Source organism: Phasianus colchicus, unplaced genomic scaffold, assembly GCF_987193195.1.
Source record: "Phasianus colchicus unplaced genomic scaffold, bPhaCol1.hap1.1 HAP1_SCAFFOLD_60, whole genome shotgun sequence".
NCBI classification, from domain to species: domain Eukaryota; kingdom Metazoa; phylum Chordata; class Aves; order Galliformes; family Phasianidae; genus Phasianus; species Phasianus colchicus.
The window spans coordinates 406842-428949 of record NW_028325236.1 but is presented as its reverse complement, the minus strand read 5'-3'; the positions used below and the strand labels follow the sequence as shown (position 1 = coordinate 428949).

Sequence of the window (22108 nt, the reverse complement as noted above, 5' to 3'; positions counted from 1 at the left end):
ACCTGCACCAGACCCCACGTGTCCCCCAACTTTCCCCTGCCCCCCCTCCCTGTACCCCTCCTCGTCACCTCTTCAATGAGGATGGCACCGTGCTGAAGTTGTGCCACCATGGCAGGGGGGACAGCATGGGACAGTCATGGACAGCCAGGGTGACAGCGTCCAGGAGCTGTAGGACGCGGATGGGGCTCTCAAGGTACGTTGGTACGGCCCCAGGTTCCATGGTTACAGTGACGGTGAGAACTTTGGGGACAAGTGGTTGTCCGGTGTCACCCGGTGGCCCTGGGGGGATTGTTTCCGTGGGGCTTTGCACAGGGATTGGTGGGAACCATCCATTTCTGAAAGGAAGTGGCAAAAAATATACAAGAAAAGTGACATAGTATTGATTTTAATGGAAACAGACATTATTGGGGGTGATCCCACGGGGACAAAGAAGAGCGAGAACGTGTCACTATGTGAGGTTGTCCTCAAAATCCCCATTGGAGACCTCTGGAGGACTCCAGGAACGCCTGGGGACCCCAAGACACCCATGGGACATCTCCAGACCCTTCCAGAAGACAATAGGACCCTCTGAACCCACCTCAGGACCCCCCCACATTCCACAGGATCATTCTGGGACGTCTGCAGACCCTTCTGGATGAATCCAAGGACCCCCTGGATCAATTTGAAAACCCCCTGCACCCTCCAAGTCCTCTCTGGGACATCCCCAGAGATGTCTCTGATGACGGGATGACTCCAGGACCACTCAGACCCACATGAGAACTCTCTGGACCCTACCAGACTCTACTGGGACATCTCCAAATCATCCCAGTGGCTCCTCGGAGCTCTTGGACCCATCCTGGGAGCTTCCAGATCCTTCCAGGGACCCCCAGGACCATTCTCGCGAGCCCCTGGACACCCCAGGATCCCTCTGGGACATCTCCAGATCCTTCCGTATGAATCCAAGGACACCTTGGATCCACCTGGGGACCAACTGGATGCCCCAAACCCCTCTACAACATCTCCAGATTCTTCTGCATGCCTCCAGGGCTATATAGGGCGGGGCTCGTGGGGAATCTATGGGCGGAAAGGTGTGAGTGGGGCTTCTGTGAGGTGGAAAGAGGGTCTGGAGGTGGAGAAAGGTTGGAAGGGGAAACTGAGGGATTGTGGAGGGCTTCCGTGGCGTGGAAAGGGGCTCTGAGGATGGAGAGAGGGGGTTGTGAGGGGGAAAAGAGCAGAACAAAGCTTCTGTGAGTGAAAAGGGGGCCTGGGGATGGACAGGTACATTGTGGAGGGGAACTTGAGGGGTGGAAAGGGGGCTTTTGTAGGGCAGAAAGGGGGGTCTGGGATTGGACGGGGGGTTGTGTGGGGGAAAAAAGGGGTGAGTTGGGTCTCTGTTGGGAGGAAAAGGGGTCTAGGAATGGAGAAGGGGTGGCAGAGGAAACCTGGAGGGTTGTGGGGGGCTTCTATGGGGTGGAAGGGGAGTCTGGGGGACACCTTAGGGAAGTATTGGGGGGGAGGAGAGTGGGATGTCTATGGGGTCGAAAAAGAGTCTGGGGGGAAACTTAGTGGCTTGTGGGGGGAAAGGGGTGAACAGAGTTTCTACAAGGCAGGAAGAGCATCTGGGGGTGGAGGGAGGGGTGGGAGGGAAGAGCCAGGGGTTGTGCGAGGCTTCTATGGGGTCTGGCTGAGGGGAATTGGAGGTCAGAATGAGGGAACTGACTCCAGGGGTCAGGGAGGAGCGCACAGGGGGGTACAGGGACCTCTAGGGGTCAGAAAAAAGGGGCCAGGAGGTGGGAGGAGAAGGGAGGACACGGGACCCTGGGGGTCAAATAGAGGGGAATGGGGGGTGGTAGGAGACTCTGGGGATCAGAATGGGGGAATTGGAGTGGGGGCACTCGGGGTGAGGAGAGGGGGTTCGGGGGTCAGATAGAGGAGACTGGGAAAGGGGGGGACTCTAGGGGACAGAATGGGGAGAGCGGTGGGGGGGTGGGGGGACACCAGGGATCAGAACGGGGGACTGGGGAGGGATGAGGGATCGGGGGGGGGACCCTGGGGATCAGAATGGGGGAGGCACAGAGGGGAGGGGTGGAAGAGGACTACGGCGATCAGAACGGGGGGACTGGAGGGGAGGGAGACCGGGGGAGGGTGTAACCCCGGGGGGCACATAGAGGGACTGGGGGGTGCGGGCGATCAGCGGTAGGGGGAGAGGGGGGGAGGGCAGCGGAAGACACGGGGTGGGGGAGGCGGCGAGACGCAGGGCAGCCGCCCCCGCCGAGGGAAGCCCCGAGCACAACGGAGACCCCGCGGGGCCGAGGCAGAGCGGCACGCGGCCCCCCCGCCGCCTTCACCCCGGCCCCCGCCCCGGCGCCCCCCGAACACCCACCTGTAGGAGCCGAGGCGGCGCCCGGAGCCCCGAGGCGCCCCGCACCGCTTCCGCACGGCCGCCTCCTCGGGTCGCGGCGTGATGACGTCACTCGGCGGGGACGGCGCGGCGCCGTAGCGACTGACCGGCGCTGAGGCGCTGAGGCGCCGTCGCCGTGGCGACGCCGTCGAACGGCACCGCTCCTGCGGGAGCCGCGCTGAGACGTGCGGCGTCTCCGGCTTCCCCAGAATCGCTTTCTCCAGGCCGATTCCGAGCTGCTGGCGCTTCTTGAAAGCCGAGCGCGCATCTCTGCCCGGTTTTCTCACGGCTCCTGCGGCGGCATCTCTGGCCGCTTGCTCCTCCGAGGAAGAACCGAGCGGTGGCCCGGCCGGGCTCGGTGCGTGGGATGTGAGAAGGGCACAGCCCGGAGCAGGACCTGAAGAACGAGCTCAGCTCACCGCTGGCACGTGTTCTGTAGTCCCCCGGGTCCTGCAGAGCTGCGCTGGACTCGCTGAGCAGCACGGCGTGGTGCGGGGATGTAAGAGCACACAGGTGCTCGGTAGACTTGCTGGGGCAGGAAGCTCTCACTGATGCTAAACTCGCTGAAACGAAGTGACTCGTTCAGGACACGTGCCTGAAACAAATGCTGGTTCTCTAGGCAGAGCTGCCGGACAGACCTGTCAGCACTGGGAATTAAGCACGGCAGTGAGATGAAGCCAATGATGCGTTCATGTAAGAGCAAGAGGTGCTTTGGAATGCCTTTATGGCTGCACTGCTCCTCGGGAAGCAGTTACACCTGCCGGCTCAATAAGAGCTGTCCCGTAGATGCTGTACAGCTGTGGAGCCTTTGCCCACCTGCACTGCATCTTTTAGATGCATCATTGAGAGGAATTGAACCAGCAAGGCTTCAGGGCTGAGCTCTAAGAATGGAAACTCCCTCAACTTTTGAAAGAGACCGGGTTTCTAAGGTCTTAAGACCTGGAGCTGGCAGGGCACACCCCTCTTGTGCCTTTCTCCCGACTGGTTTTTGGGAGACAGCAAATGGACACCCCTACAAGAAGTCTCAGGGTGTTTCCTTCTGACACTCTTATTATGGAAGTAAGAATACATTCCTGGCTCCATTTTGCTCCTGTGTCAGAAGGCAGAGATTTAAGCTACCTAAAGTCACTTTTCCACAAACGTTCCCACAGAAAGAAGCATCCAACATCTCTCTGTAGCTGCGGAGACCCTGACTTCTCAACCCTTTCCAGGTATGTTTTACTGTCTCTTTCCAAATTTAGAAACGGCAGCTGTGCAGAAAAACATGCCACAGATCCTGAAGTGTGGGCCAGCGGGGAGTTTTACCCCGTCTCCTCCCTGATGTCAATCTGAAGTGATCTCCTTTAGTCCTCAGTATAACAAACACATCCTGTGACCGTGCTTGAAGACAGTCTCCCTTGAGCGTTTTAGCTGAACTTGGTTAGCGCTCTTAAAACCAGCTGTGCAAGTGCTGCTTTCCTCCCCACTGTGAGGGATTGCTGTCAGGAGCCAACCAGTTATGCCAGGCACATCCAGCAAGGAGCTGCTGTGGCACGATGGGCGTGCGGAGCGGCTGTCTTCCAACCTGTCCTCTGCAGCAGTTAGCATTCTGCGGGTTACTCTTCCCCAGTTTGCAGAACAAATATCAGAAGTTGATGCTCTTTTGTGAAAGAGTAAATGTGGGTTGAAAAAAAGGCAGTGTGACATTCCTGACTGCAGGTGAACAGCAGCACAGATGCTGCCAGCCCCGCTGTAAAAGCTGGACTTGTTAATGAAGCAGCTTATCTATCTGTGTCGGGCTGTGGTATCAGGGCATTGCTCTTCAGATCTTTGTTTTCCATCTGAGGATTTTGTCCCAGCAGGGTTTGTGCCTCAGGATTTTGGGCAGGAGAAGGGCTGGCAGCAGCCCAGGGCAGGACGTGGGTCCCCTGGGGACAGCAGCTACATCCCCTGCCCCATCTGCACAGTGACCCTGGGCCATCCCTAGGACACCTCGAGACCCTCCTCCTCTGCACAGCCCCACAAAGCACGAGGGAAGGTCTGGGGTGGCACTGGTCCTCCTGGAATGGGGCAGGGATGGTGCCCTCCATCCCATCCATCCCCAGTGCTCAGGGCTCCAGAGATCCCCAGGGTCCCTCAGTGTCCCTGCACCAGTGCCACTCTTATCGTAACAGACTTCTTCCTTATGTCCAGTCTAAAGGAGAAGAGGAAAGGTTGTCAGGGGGTTTCCCCAGTGAGAAGTACAGTTTCAGAAAGGGACGTGTACAGAGAACCCAGAGGGATAACAAGGCAAGCCTAACAATGACTGCTACAAAACCAATGGTACAAAGAGAGAATTCACTGCCAGAAATATCTCACAGTCCAGTGATAAAGATTCACAGCTGCAAGGTTGTCTTCTAATTAAAAACAGTAATTACAAACAATCTGGATTTTTGAGCTGTTATAATAAATATTAGTAGGTGGGGATTGCTAAATGGTGCTGCAGTCTCCTACTCGTAACATCCTTGCTGCTTCATTCTGGGTGCCGTCACTGAGCAGCATCTAATGGAAGTTCTTCCCTGCTCAGCTGGCTGCCTTAGTTGGAGCCCTGATGGCAATGACGTGGTGATGGCAGGCTTAGTTTTGCTGTTTTCTCCTCGTCAGAATACTCCGACTTTTGAAGGAAGCAGCTTCTTGTTTCCTGCCTTCCTGCCTTCCTGCCTTCCGCCCTTCCTCCCTTCCTCCCTTTTAATTTTAATTCATTTGGAATATCTATATTCCATATAGATGTTTTGAATATCATTATTTGTAGTGCTGAAAACTTCTTTAGAAAACAGTCATACTCAGTTAAAAAGGTATAATAAGGATGTTAAAGAAAGAACCCTCTGATGTGTTGACCAGGGATGAACATAAAAACAGCTCCCAGTTAATGTATAGGCAGCTGATGTGACTGCCTCTGTCCTCAGCAGCTTGCTCAAAGGAGCCCCACAAAGCATTTCAGCGCTGGGCTGCTGAGGGAAGCTGTCGGAACAGGAGCACTGTGTCCTCTTGCAGAGGACCGGGATGCTTTTACAGCTGACTGACTGACGGCTGCTTTGGTTGTGGCCACAGCTCCTGAGGAGGGCAGCAGTGCTGAGAGCTGAGAGGAAATGGGGGAATGTTGCACCTCCTGGAGGATGCTGAGAAATTAGTGGCCTAGGGCAGGTGCTGGAGAGGAGCTGCAGGGTGCTATCGTGGCAGCTGGGCACTGCTGGTAGCACAACGGACTGTGCCTCTGCTAAGGCGACTGCAGTCACAGAGTGAGCAGTGAGGCAGCAGGCATACGAGGCTTGCAGCACTGCCTTCCTCCCGTCTCTCTCCACGTTCAGATTCTTGGTCCAGCCCACAAAGCAAAATGAAGTAGAGGAGGGAGGAAATGTGCTCATAGTTCTTGCTTGGTTCCTATTGCAGAGCAAATGATTGCCTGCTGTCTGGTAAAGCTCATGCAGAAGCACTGATGCTTTTGCATAATGAACTGCCACCCTTGTCTCCTGCCCGAGCCGGGACGTAGGGCACCCGCAGCCTCTGGGCAGCCTGGGCCAGGGCCTCGCTGCCTCTGGGGGAGGGATTTCTCTACACATCAACCTCAGTTTCCACTCTTGGAGTTCAAAGCCATTCCCACACGACAGTGGCTGTCTGCCAATGCCAAGTGGCACACAAGGTCTGCTCGTGGGTCAGGTAGTGACATGACAACAGTGTGGACAATTGTGATGGTACTTTCTATTTATTGGTACAGCACAGCCTAGAAAGCCCCGGTTGATGCCAGCTGTGGTTCTCTGGCTGTCAGATGATGCCCCCAAACGCACACACGGGGTGCTCCCACCTCCTGACTGATGGTGGAGAAGTGGGAGGGCAGAAGTGATGCTGGGGGGGGAAGGGGCGGGAGTCAGGGGGCTGCTGTGCCTGTCATACTTCCCCCAGACAGTTTTTTTTTTACAGGTGTTACATGATGATCCCCCTGAGGGGGCCGCTCCCACCTCTTGATGGATGGTGGAGAGGAGTGGGAGGGCAGAGGTGGTGTTGGGGGGGCTGGGGGCTGCAGGGCCTGCTTCCCCCTGGCATTCTGGGTGGTTTTCTGGGTGTTGGGCAATGCCCCCAAACTGACAACCTAGGGGGGCCGCTCCCACCTCCTGAAGGATGGTGGAGGGGAGTGGGAGGGTGGTGATGATGCCCAGGGGGACGGGGGGCTGCTGGGCCAGTTGGCTTTCCCCAGGCAGCGGTTGTCTGTCGGTTGGCCAATGTCCCCAAGTCTACACACTGCTGGGCTCGCTTCCATCCCCTGATGGATGCTGGAGGGGAGAGCGAAGGCAGAGGTGGTGCTGGGGGCTGCCAGGCCTCTCAGGCTTCCCTGAGGATGTGGCTGCCCCCAGGCTGACACCCTGAGGGACCACTCCCGACCCCCGAAGGATGGTGGTGGGGGACGGGGGGGTGGTCTTGATGCCCAGGGCGGCTGGGGGGCTGCTGGGCCTGTTGCTTATCCGCCAGGGTGCCGTTGTTTGGGTGCTGGCTGATGAGCACAAGCTTCCAAGCCAAGCGGGTTCCTCCCGTCCCCTAAAAGATGGCGGTGGGGGACGGGAGGTGGTATTGATGCCCCCCAGGCTGCAGAGCCTGGTGGGCTGTGGGGCCCACGGGTGCAGCTGGGCCCGGCTGCTGTCAGGTCTGGCAGGGGCCGCCCTGGTGGTGCCATCCGGCCAGTGGGCAGGTGGTTACGGCTGCTGGCATCATGTCCATCTGCCAGGCCCCTTGAGGAGAGCAGGACGAGGGCAAACTGTGGCCGCAGACATCGTGCTGGGCTCCATCAGCTGCAGCGAGGCGCCTGTGGAGAGAGGAACGTGCTGAGGGCCCCTGCTCTCCTTCCTCAATGGCAAAGAGCCGCCCTCAGCTCTCAGCCTGTCTCAGGCCCAGCACTAAGAACGGGCTGCAGGAACGGCCGTGCCAATTCAAACATCTGATAGCGTAAATCTCAGACCACGTTAGCCAACAACTAACCAGCCTCTGTGCTGCTGGAACTACAAGTGCCTCCTGGCTCACAGCAGCCCTACATTAAAGAGTTGGGCAGGATGGGGGTGGGGGTGAACAACAACTCACTGGTTTCTCTGCCTCCATCGCCGGATAAGCAGACAGCACGTTATCATGGCTGCCAGCATGGAAACCAGGAAAGCTGCAGTCAGTGCCAGGCAGTACTTCAGTAAAACTTGATCTTCTGTGGCGTTTGCACGTCCTTCATCTTCCACACCTGGAGGAACAATGTGCTCACTGCTGTGTCTTGTGCCCTACTGGCAGTCTCACGAGAGGTCTGACATGGCCAAAAATGTTGTCTTTCACTTTGTTGGCCTCCAGGAACATGTGAAAATCCTCGGGCTGCAATGCTTCCCTGATTCCAGCGAAGCAAAGGGAACTCCCTAAGGCACTGCACATCAAGGCAGCGCCATAGGGAACCTCTTTTTGGCCTCTCAGCTTTGTTTACACTCTGGCTCTGCCACGGTCCAGACCTTCCTGGGCCATGGATTTGCTCCTTCTTCTCCATCATGCTCTAAGACTCCTTTTGCACTTGCCCACCCTCGCCTCCTGAGGCTGGGTAGTTGTCTGACTAAACAAATCTCACTAGAGCAGAAGGAGAGCGTGTGGATCTGTTTAATCAGGGTATAGACAGAAATACACTCACCACGTGCTGCCTTCTTCATGATTTTCATTAGTAAATGGGACAGTCTCTTGGAATATTTTCCATCTTCCCATGCCACTTTCCATCCCCCAGGACCTTAACAGAAAGCATTAAGATAAATCTTAGAGAAACAAAGTATTGAACTGAGCGGTCTTTTCGGTGAAGTCAACAAAGACAACAGCCACCCTGGGATGCCTGTGGGGCTCCAGCACAGGAAGCAGCCGAGAATTTGGCACAGCCTTCCCTGGAGGCAATTCTGCAGCCAAAGCATGAGGAGAACTTCCCACCACACACTGCAATCTACACAACTGCACAAGGGCATCACTGAAGAGCAGATGGTGCCAGGGGATCGTGTGAGGACAGGGCACGCACATGCAGCTGTGCATTCTCACTCACGCCTGCAGACATGCCCGGCTGACATTAGGACTGTGAGCTGGCATCTCTCAAAGGAAGCAAAAACTCATGGCATACCAATACGAGTTGCTGGGGCTTCTGTCCTTGAGCTCGGCTGGGAAGCTGGAGACCATTCGACTCCACCCGCACCTGGACACAAACACAGAGCAGCTCCTGTCAGACATGGCCAGGTACTTGTTTAGACTACAATGCCAGCTCCACAGCACTCTTCTCTCCCTGCTACACAGCAGCATCTGGCAAATAGCTGCTAGGTGCCTGCAGCAGCACCGTGCCAGTCCAAGAAGGAACCGTGTGCAGAACTGTCTGCAGAAGGGAAGGGGCTGGAAGGGGAAGGGAAGATCTGAAGGCCCTTTCCTTTGGGATAGCCCCACAGGAGGCTTATGGAGCAGATTATGCTGAACCTTTGGCAAGACACTGCTTATAGGCGCAGCTGTAAAGAGAAACATTCCCATTGTGTGTTGTGATCTCTCTCTTCCTTAGGGACCTGCAGTGACTGGAAGGGGCTCAGCTGATGACGTGGCACTCAGACTTGGGTCGAAAGTTGCCAAGCTGGAGAGGTGGGCAGTTGGCTGGCACCCAGGCTTCTCGTGCAGGAGAAATCACCGGGCAGTGAAAAGCTGAACCCTTCCTGAACTACCACAACCACATATGAGCAGAGAGTGTGAGATGTAGGCTGGTGACTTACCTCTGGCATCCAGCCCAGGCTCAGGAACAGGACTCTGCTTTGGTAATTCACCAAGAGGACCTGCAGGCACAGATGTGATCAGACACAGGTGAGGAGAGCTTCCACTGCACCTTGGGGCCTGGGGTTTTTTTCTGCAGTGACCTGCGAGGACTGACGGCAGGTCAGGGAATGACATGGCCCAAACAGCAAACGTATAGGTTCTCTCCTCCAAAGAGTGGCAAGGGCTGCCTTCCCACAGATATGTGACAACTCTCCAAATAAAGAAATACTCAGGACAGATCTGTGTACAGCCTTTGAGGCACAAAGAGACTTGAAAGACCCTTGGAGGTTCCTGAGTCCATCTTGTCTGGTGCAGTCTCTATCCTCTTATCAGCTCTCACTGACTGCATTTCCCTCTTGGATCCCCACAATGCTGGCCCCATGCTGGCTGTACCTCCCTCTCCCTGACGGAGCTGCCATCTGTGTCACAGGGGTTGTGCCGCACTCAGTGACATCTCTGTGTCTGCTGTAATGAAAAATAGCCTTAAATATGACAACCCCTTTTCTGGACAGTGCTCCTTGAAGACTTTGTCTGCAACACTGTGACCTCCCTAATGAACAGTTCAAGCCTTCAGGATTTGAGGGAAATGGCTTGTTAGGTCTTTCTGCACTGTAGTGAGCCCCACAGCGTGTGTGGTGTCCATGAACTTCAGGCACTGAGAGAAGACTGCTGTAACCAAATGATGAAGGTGCATTTAAAATGCTGTCCAGAAATGTTGGAGAGTGTTGGAGTATTAATTGGTCCCTGTGGGGCCATTACCAACAAAGCCTCCCCATAGCTGTGTTAGAGCAGACAATTGGAGGCCATGATCATAGGCAAAGGCCCTGTGCAGGTGCTTTGAGGTTGAGAAAGCCCTTGGTTTGTCTGATGCAACAGAAGGGTAGGGCCATCGCTGCAGCCTCTGGGAAGGGTGGTCCTGTCCCTCACTGATGGCCCAAGGCTCTCTTACGGTCAGTGGGATGTGGGTGTGGAGTGTCCTGTGAGGGAGAATGATAGGACAACTACTGGGCTCCCCATAGGGCTGCAAGGCAGCAAGGAGGCCCCCGTGGCACGAGGACAACACGTGCCCTCTTGAGCCTCAGCAGCAGATACAACTGCCACAGCCTAGAGGACAAAGACCTTGGTTTTCTGTCGGGGCCCTCCAGCATTGCCAGTGCTGTTACACAGAATCACAAAATGGCCTGGGTTGGAAGGGACCTCAAGGACCATCAATCTCCAACCCCTCTGCCACATGAATGGCCACAAACCTCCACATTTCATACTAGATCAGGCTGCCCAGGGCCCCATCCAACCTGGCCTTGAACACCTCCAGGGACGGGGCATCCACAACCTCTCTAGGCAGACAGTTCCGTTTCTGGCACGAGAAACTCAAATCTAACAAGCAGGGACACTGCAGGGGTTGGTGGCACTGTGGGTGTTGGGATCAGATGCCTCACTCTGCTTCGAGGAGAAACGTGCAAATGAAGAGTAGGTACCCATTCGTGTGTGTAAATTCTTTCAGTACACTCGGAGGCGAAGCGATTTGCATTCCTGGTCCACAAAAGAAATCCTGTAGCACAGAAAAGGCACCTTAGCCTTGCGTATGAACCACTCAGCACTCAGCTCTGAGCAGAAATGAAACAAATATCTCACGTCAATCTGAGCAGATCAGATCCTGGCACAGCCCTCAATTTCGGGGAAGCTGGTAACCCATTTACAAGTAAGGCTGTTCTTGAGACACTCCGTAAAAGAATTAAGAATAATTAATTGGTATCGTAGTCCAGGCCGAGTGGCTTATAGTAGACTCCCGCAGTGACGCCCACTTTAGTTCCCTGTCCCTCAGTCCATACCCAGAGACTTTCAACCATGTCATTCATTACTAACTGTAAGCTCCATTCCATCCAGCCCACCAGTACACGCAGCAACCCCATCCCATCTCACCTGCCCTGCATCTCCGCCCTAGAGAGCCCAGAGCCATCCATCACACACAGCACACTCCTCACAGCACCATTCCCACCATGTCTCACTCATGCTGATGATGCTGCAGCACACAGATCCTCCAACTCTGGATGCCTACATGAAAAACAAGTAACAAATAACAGCCTTGCACATGGGCACCCGGGGGGCTGGTTGTTCCCTCTTAATGCAACTAAACATGACGTGTGACAAACCATGAGGGGAAATCCACCATTAAGATGATTTGTTCAGGATAAAATAATGGAAAAACAGCTTCATTGTCTCACCAAAATCAACTCCAATTCCTGCAAGCTGCATTCCAAGCACAGCAAATGAGAAGGCCCTGCTGCAGGAGATGCCAGACACACCTTCCCAAGGACAAAGCAAAAACCTTCAAGCTCAAAAGGGATCACTTGCAAGGCAGGCATGCACTGGAGAGCACTCTGATATCTCTGTGCTCTGGGGATGAGCAGCTTGTGCACCGCGTGGGTTTGCATTGCCTTCTGCTCCCACCACCTCCAGAAACTTGGGATGGTGCACTGAGGAAGAACAAGCTCAGCTTTTTGGAGTTTTATTGCAGACAAACAAGGCTTGGCGTCATACAGCCGCTCTGACCAGCTGATTAAAGCATTCAAGAAGAGCAGCAGAACCAATGTGCAGCACAGTTAGGAAGGATGATGGGGCTGTGTGAAAGAAATGCCCTCCCAAAAGCAAGCACTGGGCTGGAGGAGGCACCAAAACCAAATCCTGCTTGCACCTTTCCCTCTCTTCATTCCACGTGCTGACATTTGTTTTCAGAACAAAAACAAGACCACAGTGAAGAAAGCTTCAGAACAACTCAGCTACTTTATTCACCCCCTTCCCTTTCCACTACAAATGGTTCTCAGAAAACCTCCAAGAATCACATTACTGCTCTCCTGACCCTTCTCCCAGATTCATCAGAGCACTCACAGATCACTGAGAGCAACACATGCACAGACACACAGAACATCCCTACACTGCCGCTTCTCCTTAGGAAATGGCATCAAAAAGCTGCTGGCAGGAAGAGCAGAAGAGGAAAGCGGGCATGGTGAGAGAACTGCTTAGGGCAGCAAGGAAAGGCCATCTGAAGCTCCTGGCTTAAGTCCCTTCTGCAGAGGGTGCCAGTGATGCACCAGAAACACCACCTGCAGGGCCAGCGAGGAGCTCTGCCCTCTGCACAAAGCCCTTCTCACACTTAAGGCAGTTCTAAGGCTTCCAGCCACGTGAACTCACTGGTGCAGGCACAGATTGGACTTCACCCAAGTGCAGACACTCCGGAACCTCAGCAGGTTCCAGCTGTGGCCAAAGCTCTTCTTGCAGGCTGCACATTTGCAGGGTTCCTCACGTGGATACACTGGTGTGCTCCCAGTTGAGCTCCCAGCTCTGGACAGACCTCTTCCTGCAGTCAAGGCACTCACAGGGACTCCCCTGGTTGCTTCTCTGGGGACTACTGACGGTAGAGATCCAGACGAAGCTCTTCCCACACACTCTGCAGACAGGATTTCTTCCTTCCTGGTGACATATCGGCCAGCTGAGGTCTCCTTTGGGTCCTCACCTGCTGCCCCACAGCAGAGGAGTTTCTACAGGGAAGGTAAGAGGTGACTCTCCTTGCACACAGCCCTGGCAGAAATGTGCCACCTGGCAGAGGATTTCCTGTGGCTGTGACACATCCCACCCTGGACTCTGCTTTGTATGACCACTCAGCAAAGCAACTGCAGTTGGAGGAGAGCAATATGCATAATTCTCATGGAAAGAAGGAAAAGAGGATACAGTTTGGCCACAGAGCTCTTCCTCGACTCAAGGGATTTGTAAGGTCCATCACCACACAAAGCCATAGTTGGTCACCAAGCTGGGGCTCTGGCTGAAGCTCTTCCCACGTTCATGTGTCTGCAGGCTCTGTACCTTGTGTGGCTGTGCTGGTAGGTAACGAGACTGCAACTGCTTTTGAAGGTTCCCAGCGTCTTGAGATGCTTCTACAGCCTGCGTGCGCTGTGGATGTGCTGGTGGATGTTGAGACTAGACCTGCGTTTATAGCTCTTCCCACGCTCAGGACACTGAAAAGGTCTCTCCCCTGTGTGGATGCGCTGGTGTTGCTTTAATTCAGAACTGCCCCTTAAGCTCTTCCCACACTCAGGACACCGAAATGGTTTCTCTCCTGTGTGGATGCGTTGGTGGGAGGTGAGGTGGGATCTCCTTTTGAAGCTCTTCCCACAGTCAGAGCACTTGTATGGACTCTTTGTTGAGCGTATGCACTGGTGGTTAATGATGCTGGAATCTTTTTCAAAGCTATTTCCACACTCGGTGCATGGATTCTGCTTTTTCTTCTGGCACACAACCTTGCTCCTGGGTTCTTCAAGCTCCTCTTGACCTATGTTGAAGTCCAGTGGGATGCTTCCTGTCTTTCGCAGACACTTTCCCTGTGACTTCTTGATGTGCTCACCCTGACCTTGCTCCAGGCCTCCTTGGACATCCCTTCTGATTTCTTCCACACAGGCACTACTGCATCGCCTTTCAGCCACACCACTTTCCTGCTGATCCTCCAGTATATCTGTAATCCCGATTCCTGCTGGATGAAAGAGGAAATCCAGAAATAGCACACAGTGCCCAAAATAAAACACAGAGATGGCTCTTCCTGCCCCAAACCTCTTCCCTCCACCACCTCACCTGGGCTGAGGTCTCCTGGCACGGCCTCAGGGCTACGCACATCTGGGATCCAGGGCTCTTCTCCTCCTTCAAGCAGGGAGATCACCACGGGTCTGGGGGCTGCAAGTGGAGCTTCAACGAGAGAAACAGGGGAGATGAGAACATTTCCATCCTTCTGGCACAGTGCCTGTTCAACAGCTCCACTCTGTGTCCCTCCCCAGGGAGAAACCACACTTTGGGCCTGAATGATACTGGCCCACAGCTTCCTTTCGAGCAAAGAATGCTTTCACAACTCTGAAAATTATGAAGGAATGTTTTCTTTAAAATTAAATTGTGAACGGCCTGTTTCTTTTCTGAAAATATATAAATGACCAAGGCATCAAAATGTCTATGGCAACTGAATGCAAAATCCTACATGGTAAAGGAGTAACCAGGGAGTCGTGTATGAGCCGGAGCTGGTAGCACCGTGCAGCGCACCGACAGAAGGGCTGGTTTTCTCCCTCCTGGATGATGCCCGCGTGCCAGCACCGACCCTGGGGCATTTATGAGTCTGCCGTGCATGGTAATCCCTCCTGAAACTCACGCTTCTCAGTATTTCCTTTGTTGCTGTCGTCGTTATCAATATGTAACTGCACAGCTATTATTCTAGGCCCTGCCTGCAGAGGCTCATTCTGCACAGCCAAAGGTGCCCTAACGAGGAGGAAAGGCAGCAAAGCCCTCACCCAGCGAGGCCACGCACTGGTACGTCTCCAGCATCACGTCCCGGTAGAGCGCTCGCTGCGCAGGGTCCAGCAGCGCCCACTCCTCCCTGCTGAAATACACGGCCACCTGCGCAAAGCTCACGGGCTCCTGCAAGCAAAGAGGCTCCTTGCTGGGAACAGCCAAGGCCCAGGGAAGCAGCTCGCACAGGACACAAACTCCTGTCCCAGCCACTTCTCTGGCCCCAGCACACACGTGCTGCATGAGGGCACCTCCCTCTCCCCCGGCATTCGCATCCCTCGCCCCTCGCCCTCTCCTGCCTGCTTCCCCCAGCCCCTACCTGACACGGATGTGCTGTGGCCATCTGCTGCTCTCCTGCAGGTGAGATGATCACGGCCAGAAGGAAATGTCGAACTGGAGCCTGCAGGGACAAGAGAAATGGCAGGGGAGCTGTGACGGAACGCAGCAGTCCCTGTCCCAGCCCAGCCCTCCACAGCCCATCTGCAGGACACTGCCTGGGCGATGGCACAGCAGGCCTTGCACAGGAACACAAGCAGCAACAGCACGGGCAGCACTCTAGCTACAGCTGATTACAAATCACACAGCTGACTCAAACTGGGGGGCAGAAAGCACTGACACCCGGTTCAACAGCTGAGGGTACATGAACTGTATGCCTAAAGGCAATGCAGAGCAATGAGTCAGTCATCTTACCCCGAAACAGGGAGCAGCCCAAGCGCCCCTTGAGCCCTCCTGCACAGCATTGGGTGCACAACAGGAGCTCCCCACAATCAGGGATGTCTCTTGAGGTCACACCTGTACAGAGATCCCTCTCAGCTTGATGTCAAGACACCTTGCTGACACAGACCTTCTTTAAGAGACCCAACATTAGTTTCGAGCTTCCTGAGCTTCTAAGGGGTTGTGTTACAATGAATATCTGAAGGTAATCATAGAACTATACAAGGGCCTGGGTTGAAAAGGACCACAGTGACCACCTAGATTCAACCCCCTGCTGTGTGCAGGGTTGCCATCCATCAAACCGGGCTGCCCTGAGCCACATCCAGCGTGGCCACGAATGCATCGAGGGATGGGGCATCCACAACCTCCCTGGGCAACCTCTTCCCGTGTGTCACCACCCTCTGGGTGAAAAACTTCCTGCTAATATCCAACCTGAATCTCCCCTGTCTCAACTTAAAACTATTCCCTCTTGTCCCGTCACTATCCACCCGTGTAAGCAGTCGATCCTCCTCCAGTTTATGCGTTTCCCTCAAGTCCTGGAAGGCCACAATGAGGTCTCCCTGGAGCCTTCTCTTCTCCAAGCTGAACGAGCCCCGCTTCCTCCTTGCACCAAGAATGCCTCGGCGGCTGCATTTCCCTCCTCTCCCCCCCACCAGGGGGCGCTGCTCCCCACTCAGCTCAGCACGCACACTGCGCTCACTTCCAGGGCCCGTTCTCAGCAGCGTGCGCCCTTTGCACCGGGCAGCCTGGGCTGCGCTTTGCTGACGTGCTGCTCGGGCGGTTCTCCACGCGTGCTCCAGTCAGCCCGCAGGCTGTCAGCTTTCCAGCGTCTATCACACGGCCCAGTGCCGGAGCTGGCGCCGATGCTGGACGTGCTCAGGGCCCGCAGCTGAGCGCTAAAGGCATCTGCGGCTGCCGGGACAGCCCGAACAAAAGCCTCGGGAGGGGTTTGCACGAGTGCTGCAGCCCTCCCCAGTCCCTGCCTCGAAACGGCGTTCACCTGGAAGAGAAAAATGCCTGCAGCTCCTCCGCACGAGCCACGAGGGGCACCTACCTCGGGTGCGGAGCAGGCTGCTCCCACCTCTGGTGCAGGCAACCGGGCTCCTGGGAGTCGCTCCTGGGAGAGCAGAGGATGCCGAGTGCCCGCAGCCCGGAGCTGGCCGCAGGACGGCCTTGCTGCACCTCCTGCCATCGCGGTGCTGCCCGGATGGCTTCCAGCCAGGCTCTGGCCGCTTCGGCACAGCCTCAGGTGCCGGGCAGCAATTCCCACAGCGAGCACGCCCCGAGCCGGCTGCCAGGCCGTGGGCAGTTTCACAGCTCGTTCTCGTGGCACATCTGCAGCCGTGGGAGAGAGGGGAGGATGGGGGCTGTTTTGTCACGCTAATGAAGCGTCGCTCTCTGCTCCGTCCCTTTGCTGCCTTTGCTGGGGACATTCGCACATCCTTGGGGTCACACATTCCCACGTTGCTGTCCTGGCGCTCCTTTAACTCCTCTCACCCGTGAGCAGGTCCCAGAAGAGGCAATCTCCGGCTGCCCTGCTCTCGAGGGCAGCATCTCCCTGCAGCTGGCTCACTTCCTCACTGAGCGCTGCCCATGGCACTCATGGCACGTTTCTACTCACTGAGCGAGTGACTTCTATTGCTAACAACTTCCTATCCTGCTTTCTCAATTCGGTCTTCTCTGCAAGGCATGAGCATGGTTAAGCTCTCTGTGTACGAGGGCCAGCTCTGCTGTTCACTTATGTAGATCTACTGACTTTAAGGTCACCCAGAAGGAACCGCCCTCGGGGTAACCGGGGGTTTGTGTCCGGAGAAGACTGCTTCCTTTTCTATTGCATTTTCTGTGGGGCAAAAGTGGGCTCCAAGTTTCACTTGGCAATGTTTAAACTCTACACATCTTTCTGCAGGGGATGTTCCTCTGAACTTTGCCGTGATCACAGCCGCATCTCTTTCCTTTGTGCTGGTAACCCAGCTGCACGCATGAGCAAAATTATTTCCTCCGCTCACATCAAAATTTTCTAGGAAGCAATGGTTTTGTAACAAAAGGGCCAGTATCCCTATGGCAGAGGAGGTTAACACATCCTCTTCTGACTCTGCTCTTGAGAAGAAAAAAAAAAAAGAAAAAGAAAAAGAAAAAGAAAACAAACAAGGAAGCTAACAAAGAAGCCCACCCTAGTCTAGTCTGGGACATGGTTCACCAGATTCTTCCAAGTGTTCTCACTTCTGTCTCACTCAAGGCTAAACAGAACTTCCATATGTGTGGAAGAACACAGATCATGGCCTGAACAGGATGACTTGTGGAAAATCAAACTCCATAACCACAAAGTGGTTATAAAGCAGGTATATTTTGAGTTACAGCACTGCACACACACGCTGGGTACTGAGGGAGTAGCCTCTCCTAACATGCACACCGTAAAAGGACAGTTTAAGGATATCTATAGAGACAAGTTACACATATGCAAGAATAGGAGAGGATATTACGATTGATTCTAAGGAAGGAGGCGTAGATTATTCTGATATTACCCTTAGTATAGGAGGAGATATTCACTGGTTCCAAGAAGTTATAATATTCTCCACCCCAACTGCTGAGTTACTGTGGCTTGCAGCTCTTATTCCTTGCTGTAGTGGCACAGCAAGGAACCAGTAAGTGAGCACGAGTGCCTGGAGCGGTGCGAGAGATGCGTTCCTCGGCTCACCTCCCCCTTCTCCAGGCTGCTGCTAGGAAGGGTAAGTCAACCCCCGTCTGACGTCCCCCCCGAAGCGTCTGCGTCACTTTTTCTGCTCTACACCTCCTTACCTAGTACATAATTCCGAAACAATTCTAAAGAAATAGTCCCACATCAATTCCCCCCTTTTCTACAATCTAGCAATTGTCACGTCGCTAGATGACACCATTCTCACCTCAGGATTTATGAAGAACGCCCTGCTTTCCATCTTTTAGTGTATCTTATGCTGTTTCCATTAAACATACTCAAGAAACAATGTAACAACACATACGAATATTCCAAGAAAGAGTAAGACTACACAAGCCTTGAAGAGTTGCTTTAGCCAGGCAAAGCTCGGTAACCAACTGGTTAATCAGCTCCACAGTTCTGTAAATCCAAATGAGGTGTTATCCAAAATAACTTGGTGGATCACCTGAATTTATTCCCATAGTTTAGTGTGCACATCTGTTTCTTTTCTTTGAGTTTCATCAGTTTTGATTGATTATAGCGTACACCCCTCCTTCTTTGGCCGTCAGGAGATCAAGAGCCATTCCTTTCTGCAATACTACTTGACTAAGAGAGGATACCTCTGTCTGCAATCCAAGAATAGCATCCATAGTTGAGTTCTTGATTTCCCTAATGTAGCTGCTATACTGATAATTGCCTTTTCTGATTCACTTACTCCTAGTCTAGGAATAAACCATCCAATAAAACTACGGAACCCAGAGGGCCTGTCTATATGGGGGTTATTACCTGCTTCACCCTTTTCCAAGAGGTTCTCAGTATCCCTGGAGGAGGCGCTGTTCCATTGAAGCACTAAGTATCCTCCTCATAATGTCCTTTCTAGTTCTCAGGAAGGGTCTCACATTGAGGCCTGTCTATAGTTGTATACTGAATTTAGGTCCTTTTTCCTATTGTCGTGATTTTATTTGCACACCTACGCCTACTTCCTGCTCCACCCATAGTGTCCAATTGGTGGAGGGAATCCCACACTGAGGGATTTCCATTCCTCCATCTCTTGGTAAGGCTGTACATATCCAACAATCAGTGAGCTTTAGGCTAACCGCTAGTGATATTTGAATAGGTGATTTCACACCAGGCTAAAGCAAGTGCAATCTATAAACACATTCTAAACTTACTGTCTCTTAATCCTTAGCTCCAATGGTCCAGTCTTCTTAATATTCCACTGGGGTTGAAATGTCTTCTTAACTCACGTGTAGCTCCACAAGCTTGCTCTTTCACCTTGATTGCTGTATATAATATGATATGATATGTTCCGGAACCCCAAATCCTGGAATTATCTCTTGTAACAGTACTTTAGTTACTCCCTGCACCTTGTTGGTCCTGCAAGGGAAAAACCTCTGGCCAACCTGAAAAGGTGTCTGTTAATACCAGCATATACCAATACCCCCCTTTTCTTGGGAGTTCAGAGAAATCAATTCACCATTGTTGCCCAGGATAAATTCCCTTCCCTGTTTGTCCCAGGGCACCCTGGGGCCTGTTCTAGGATTACTCTGTAAACAGATCTCACATTGCTGTGTTACCTGCTTAGTGGTGGTGTATAAATTCCAAGCCACAACCCATTGGCTCAAGTATTTATACAGGGTCTCGGTTCCCCAGTGAGTTTTCCTGTGCTCAGCCATGATTATGGCCCATAATAGGGAGGTGGGAACTATTATCTTGTTTTGAAGCCTGCACCTCTGTGTCCTCTGTTTCTGAATGCTCTCCAAGCCCCCTCGATTAGTTTATCCAGGTCCTGTATTTTGCTTCCTTTACTCTGTGTATCGCCGGGAGAAAAGAAGGACATTCTTGCTCTGATTAGCAAAAGACCTTGGGAGATGTAAACAAGTTCAGCAGAATGAAGGGAGAAAGCCGAAAGATTGTAACTATCTGTGCCAGACTGAGCCTCTCGACGTGATCACGAGGCGTCCAGCTTGTGCACCTGGCACGGGAGTGAGCAGATGCTATCAAGGTCAAGCTGACCAGTGGCAAACCTGAGGTGGCTGACAGAGGTGAGTGGCCTGTGTGCCACGGGATGGCACAAGAGGGACGAGCCCAGCTCTAGTGCCATCTCCTTCAGGGCAGGATGGAAGATCCAGCACTGCCGCATGCAGCAGGAGGGTCACAATTCATAAGACACTTGACCAAGAGCATATTGTTCAAGTTCACTGTACACAATAAAAGTTTTTGTTCTGCACGAACAACAGAGTCTGTGTCTAATTGCCACAGGTAAACCTTAGTCTGCTTTGCCCTCCTCAACCTGAATGAGGACCTCTGGATAGGATTTAAAAAGGGCATAGAGAGTTTTTACCAGTATTCCATAGTTGTATATCCATACGCAACACCACCTTGTCATCCCTAGGAAAGTCCGGAGCGCCTTTGCTGCTTGAGGTTCCACAGTCTGGCAAATCGCTTCCTTCCTTGTTGTTCTCTAGGGTTTGGAATCCAGCAGCAATTTCGTAACCCAAGGTTACTTGTGGCCACGCCATCTGGGCTTTCTGTGGAGAAACTCAATAGCCATCAAGTCCGAGAAAGTTTAGCAGACTAATTGTCCTTGCTATGCATACCTCCTTTGTTGTGGTAGCTATCAGAAGGCCATCCATGTGCTGTGACAGGGTTCCTTGTCCTGGGGCCGTACCCATTGCTCCAGTCTTTGGCAAGTTGGTTCCTGACTTTTCAGTGGGACTTTTGTTTGTTTGTTTGTTTGTTTTAACCTCTGGAAAAGTGCTGTGCATGTAAGTTGTGTTGCTCTTCCTGAATCAGGATTCTCCCACTCAAAGGTAAACATGAGCTGATTCTCTGGACTCAATGGTGGACAAAAAATGGCATCTTTTAGGTCCAGAACGGCAAACCATGCCAATTCACCTGATAATTTTGAAAGCAGCGTGTATGGGTATGCTACCAATGGGTATAAATCCTACACTATTCTATTGATGGCCCTTAAATCTTGTGCTCACACTCCAGCAACAACCCGAATTTCTGAAAACTGTCAATTATTGGCTGGATTCCTTTCCCATCTCCGAATTTGAGGGGGTACAGTTTAATCCAAACCGGCCGAGCTCCCTGCTTTATTCTGATTGCTAGTGGTGCTGCATTCTTAGCTCTTCCTGGGGTCTCTACTACCCACACCCCAGGATAGACTTGATCACTTCCTTTGTCTGGGATCCTGGTCCCAGCAGGGGTAGTGATCAATGCTAAACTAAGCACCTCACTTAACTGTTCTTCTTGTACCTTACATTCCAATTTTCCTTTCAACTTGATTTCAAGATTCCAGTTGTTCTGATAAATCTCGCCCTACTAAAGGCTTTGGTGAATTTGGCACCTACAAACATTTGTGTATCCCTACCTGTTCACCTACACTAAGTTAAGGGTTAAGAAAGTAAACTTCCTCACTTTTGCCAGTGTCTTCCCTTACGGTTACAAATTCACCACTCACTGGAGTATTTAACACCCAATTAGATGCTCCAGTTACTACAAATTCCACACTTTGCTGCAATTCCTTCCTCAGCTTAATCTTCTCTACCCTTGACTGTTACTGCATCTGTTACCAAATCCAGCACCTCTTTTTGCACTAACTGCTTTCCCGTTCAACAGGGGCAGAACCCTCTTGGGCCCTTCCAGCTCTCCCCCTTCAGCTCTTCCTGAGGAGATCTCTGGGTCCTAGAGCCCTGCTCTCAGCTCCTCCCTTCCTAAGGCTTCCCGTGCTAACACTGGGATATCAAGTTTCCCATGTCTCTGCAGATGAAGGCTATTTGTTCCCAGCATCTCATCTCCTGACTTCGCAAAAACAATATTAACTGCTAAATGGTCATCGCCTTCCAACCACCACTGATTACAATTTTTAATTAAAGTTTTCTTGCTCACGGGGCCCCCAGGCTCTCCAGCAATATCTCAGGTGGAATTTGCCTGGGAACTTCCTTTCCCTGTGTTCCTCCATACTTAATTTCATTGATTCTTTATTGTTCCCCAAAGTCCACACCTTATAGCTCGTAAGTTACTGTGACCAAATACATACTCCTCTTTAAACCCCAGTCCACAACGCCAACCAAAATGCCAGTTTCCTCTATTCCACTGTAATTCCTGGGCAGTACTACAGGTCAAGGCTCTGATAACAAATACAGGGTTAAACAAATATCCAACTAAACTCGATTCCCACGTTCACACCACTCACACCTTGGATCCAAAGGTTAGCA

At 52.9% G+C, this 22108-nt stretch overlaps 3 protein-coding genes across 4 annotated transcripts; all 3 read right to left on the bottom strand.

Moving 5' to 3' along the window:
* Nucleotides 1-47: 47 nt before the first annotated feature.
* LOC149911681 (uncharacterized) lies at nucleotides 48-6653 on the bottom strand. The gene is made up of 4 exons (XM_090133394.1): nucleotides 6505-6653; nucleotides 2930-3027; nucleotides 2363-2789; nucleotides 48-335 (listed from the first exon to the last, which is right to left on the bottom strand). Exons 1-4 carry the CDS (start codon nucleotides 6651-6653, stop codon nucleotides 65-67), a joined length of 945 nt encoding a protein of 314 aa, XP_089989520.1. The 3' UTR covers nucleotides 48-64.
* Nucleotides 6654-6959: 306 nt separating this feature from the next.
* On the bottom strand, nucleotides 6960-10996 carry LOC149911680 (uncharacterized). Its single transcript, XM_090133385.1, has 5 exons — nucleotides 9139-10996; nucleotides 8511-8582; nucleotides 8043-8135; nucleotides 7466-7613; nucleotides 6960-7193 (listed from the first exon to the last, which is right to left on the bottom strand). Exons 1-5 carry the CDS (start codon nucleotides 9311-9313, stop codon nucleotides 7031-7033), a joined length of 651 nt encoding a protein of 216 aa, XP_089989511.1. The 5' UTR covers nucleotides 9314-10996; the 3' UTR covers nucleotides 6960-7030.
* A 944-nt stretch (nucleotides 10997-11940) lies between these two features.
* Nucleotides 11941-15183, bottom strand: LOC149911679 (zinc finger protein 621-like). Of its 2 annotated transcripts, none has more exons than XM_090133379.1 (4): nucleotides 14817-15183; nucleotides 14500-14626; nucleotides 13799-13909; nucleotides 11941-13700 (listed from the first exon to the last, which is right to left on the bottom strand). In XM_090133379.1, the coding sequence occupies exons 1-4, from the start codon at nucleotides 14838-14840 to the stop codon at nucleotides 13108-13110; spliced, it is 855 nt and encodes a 284-aa protein (XP_089989505.1). In that variant the 5' UTR covers nucleotides 14841-15183; the 3' UTR covers nucleotides 11941-13107. The 2 variants fall into 2 exon arrangements, with proteins under 2 accessions (XP_089989505.1, XP_089989506.1); XM_090133380.1 differs by having other exon boundaries at nucleotides 11941-13697.
* Between the last annotated feature and the right edge of the window lie 6925 nt (nucleotides 15184-22108).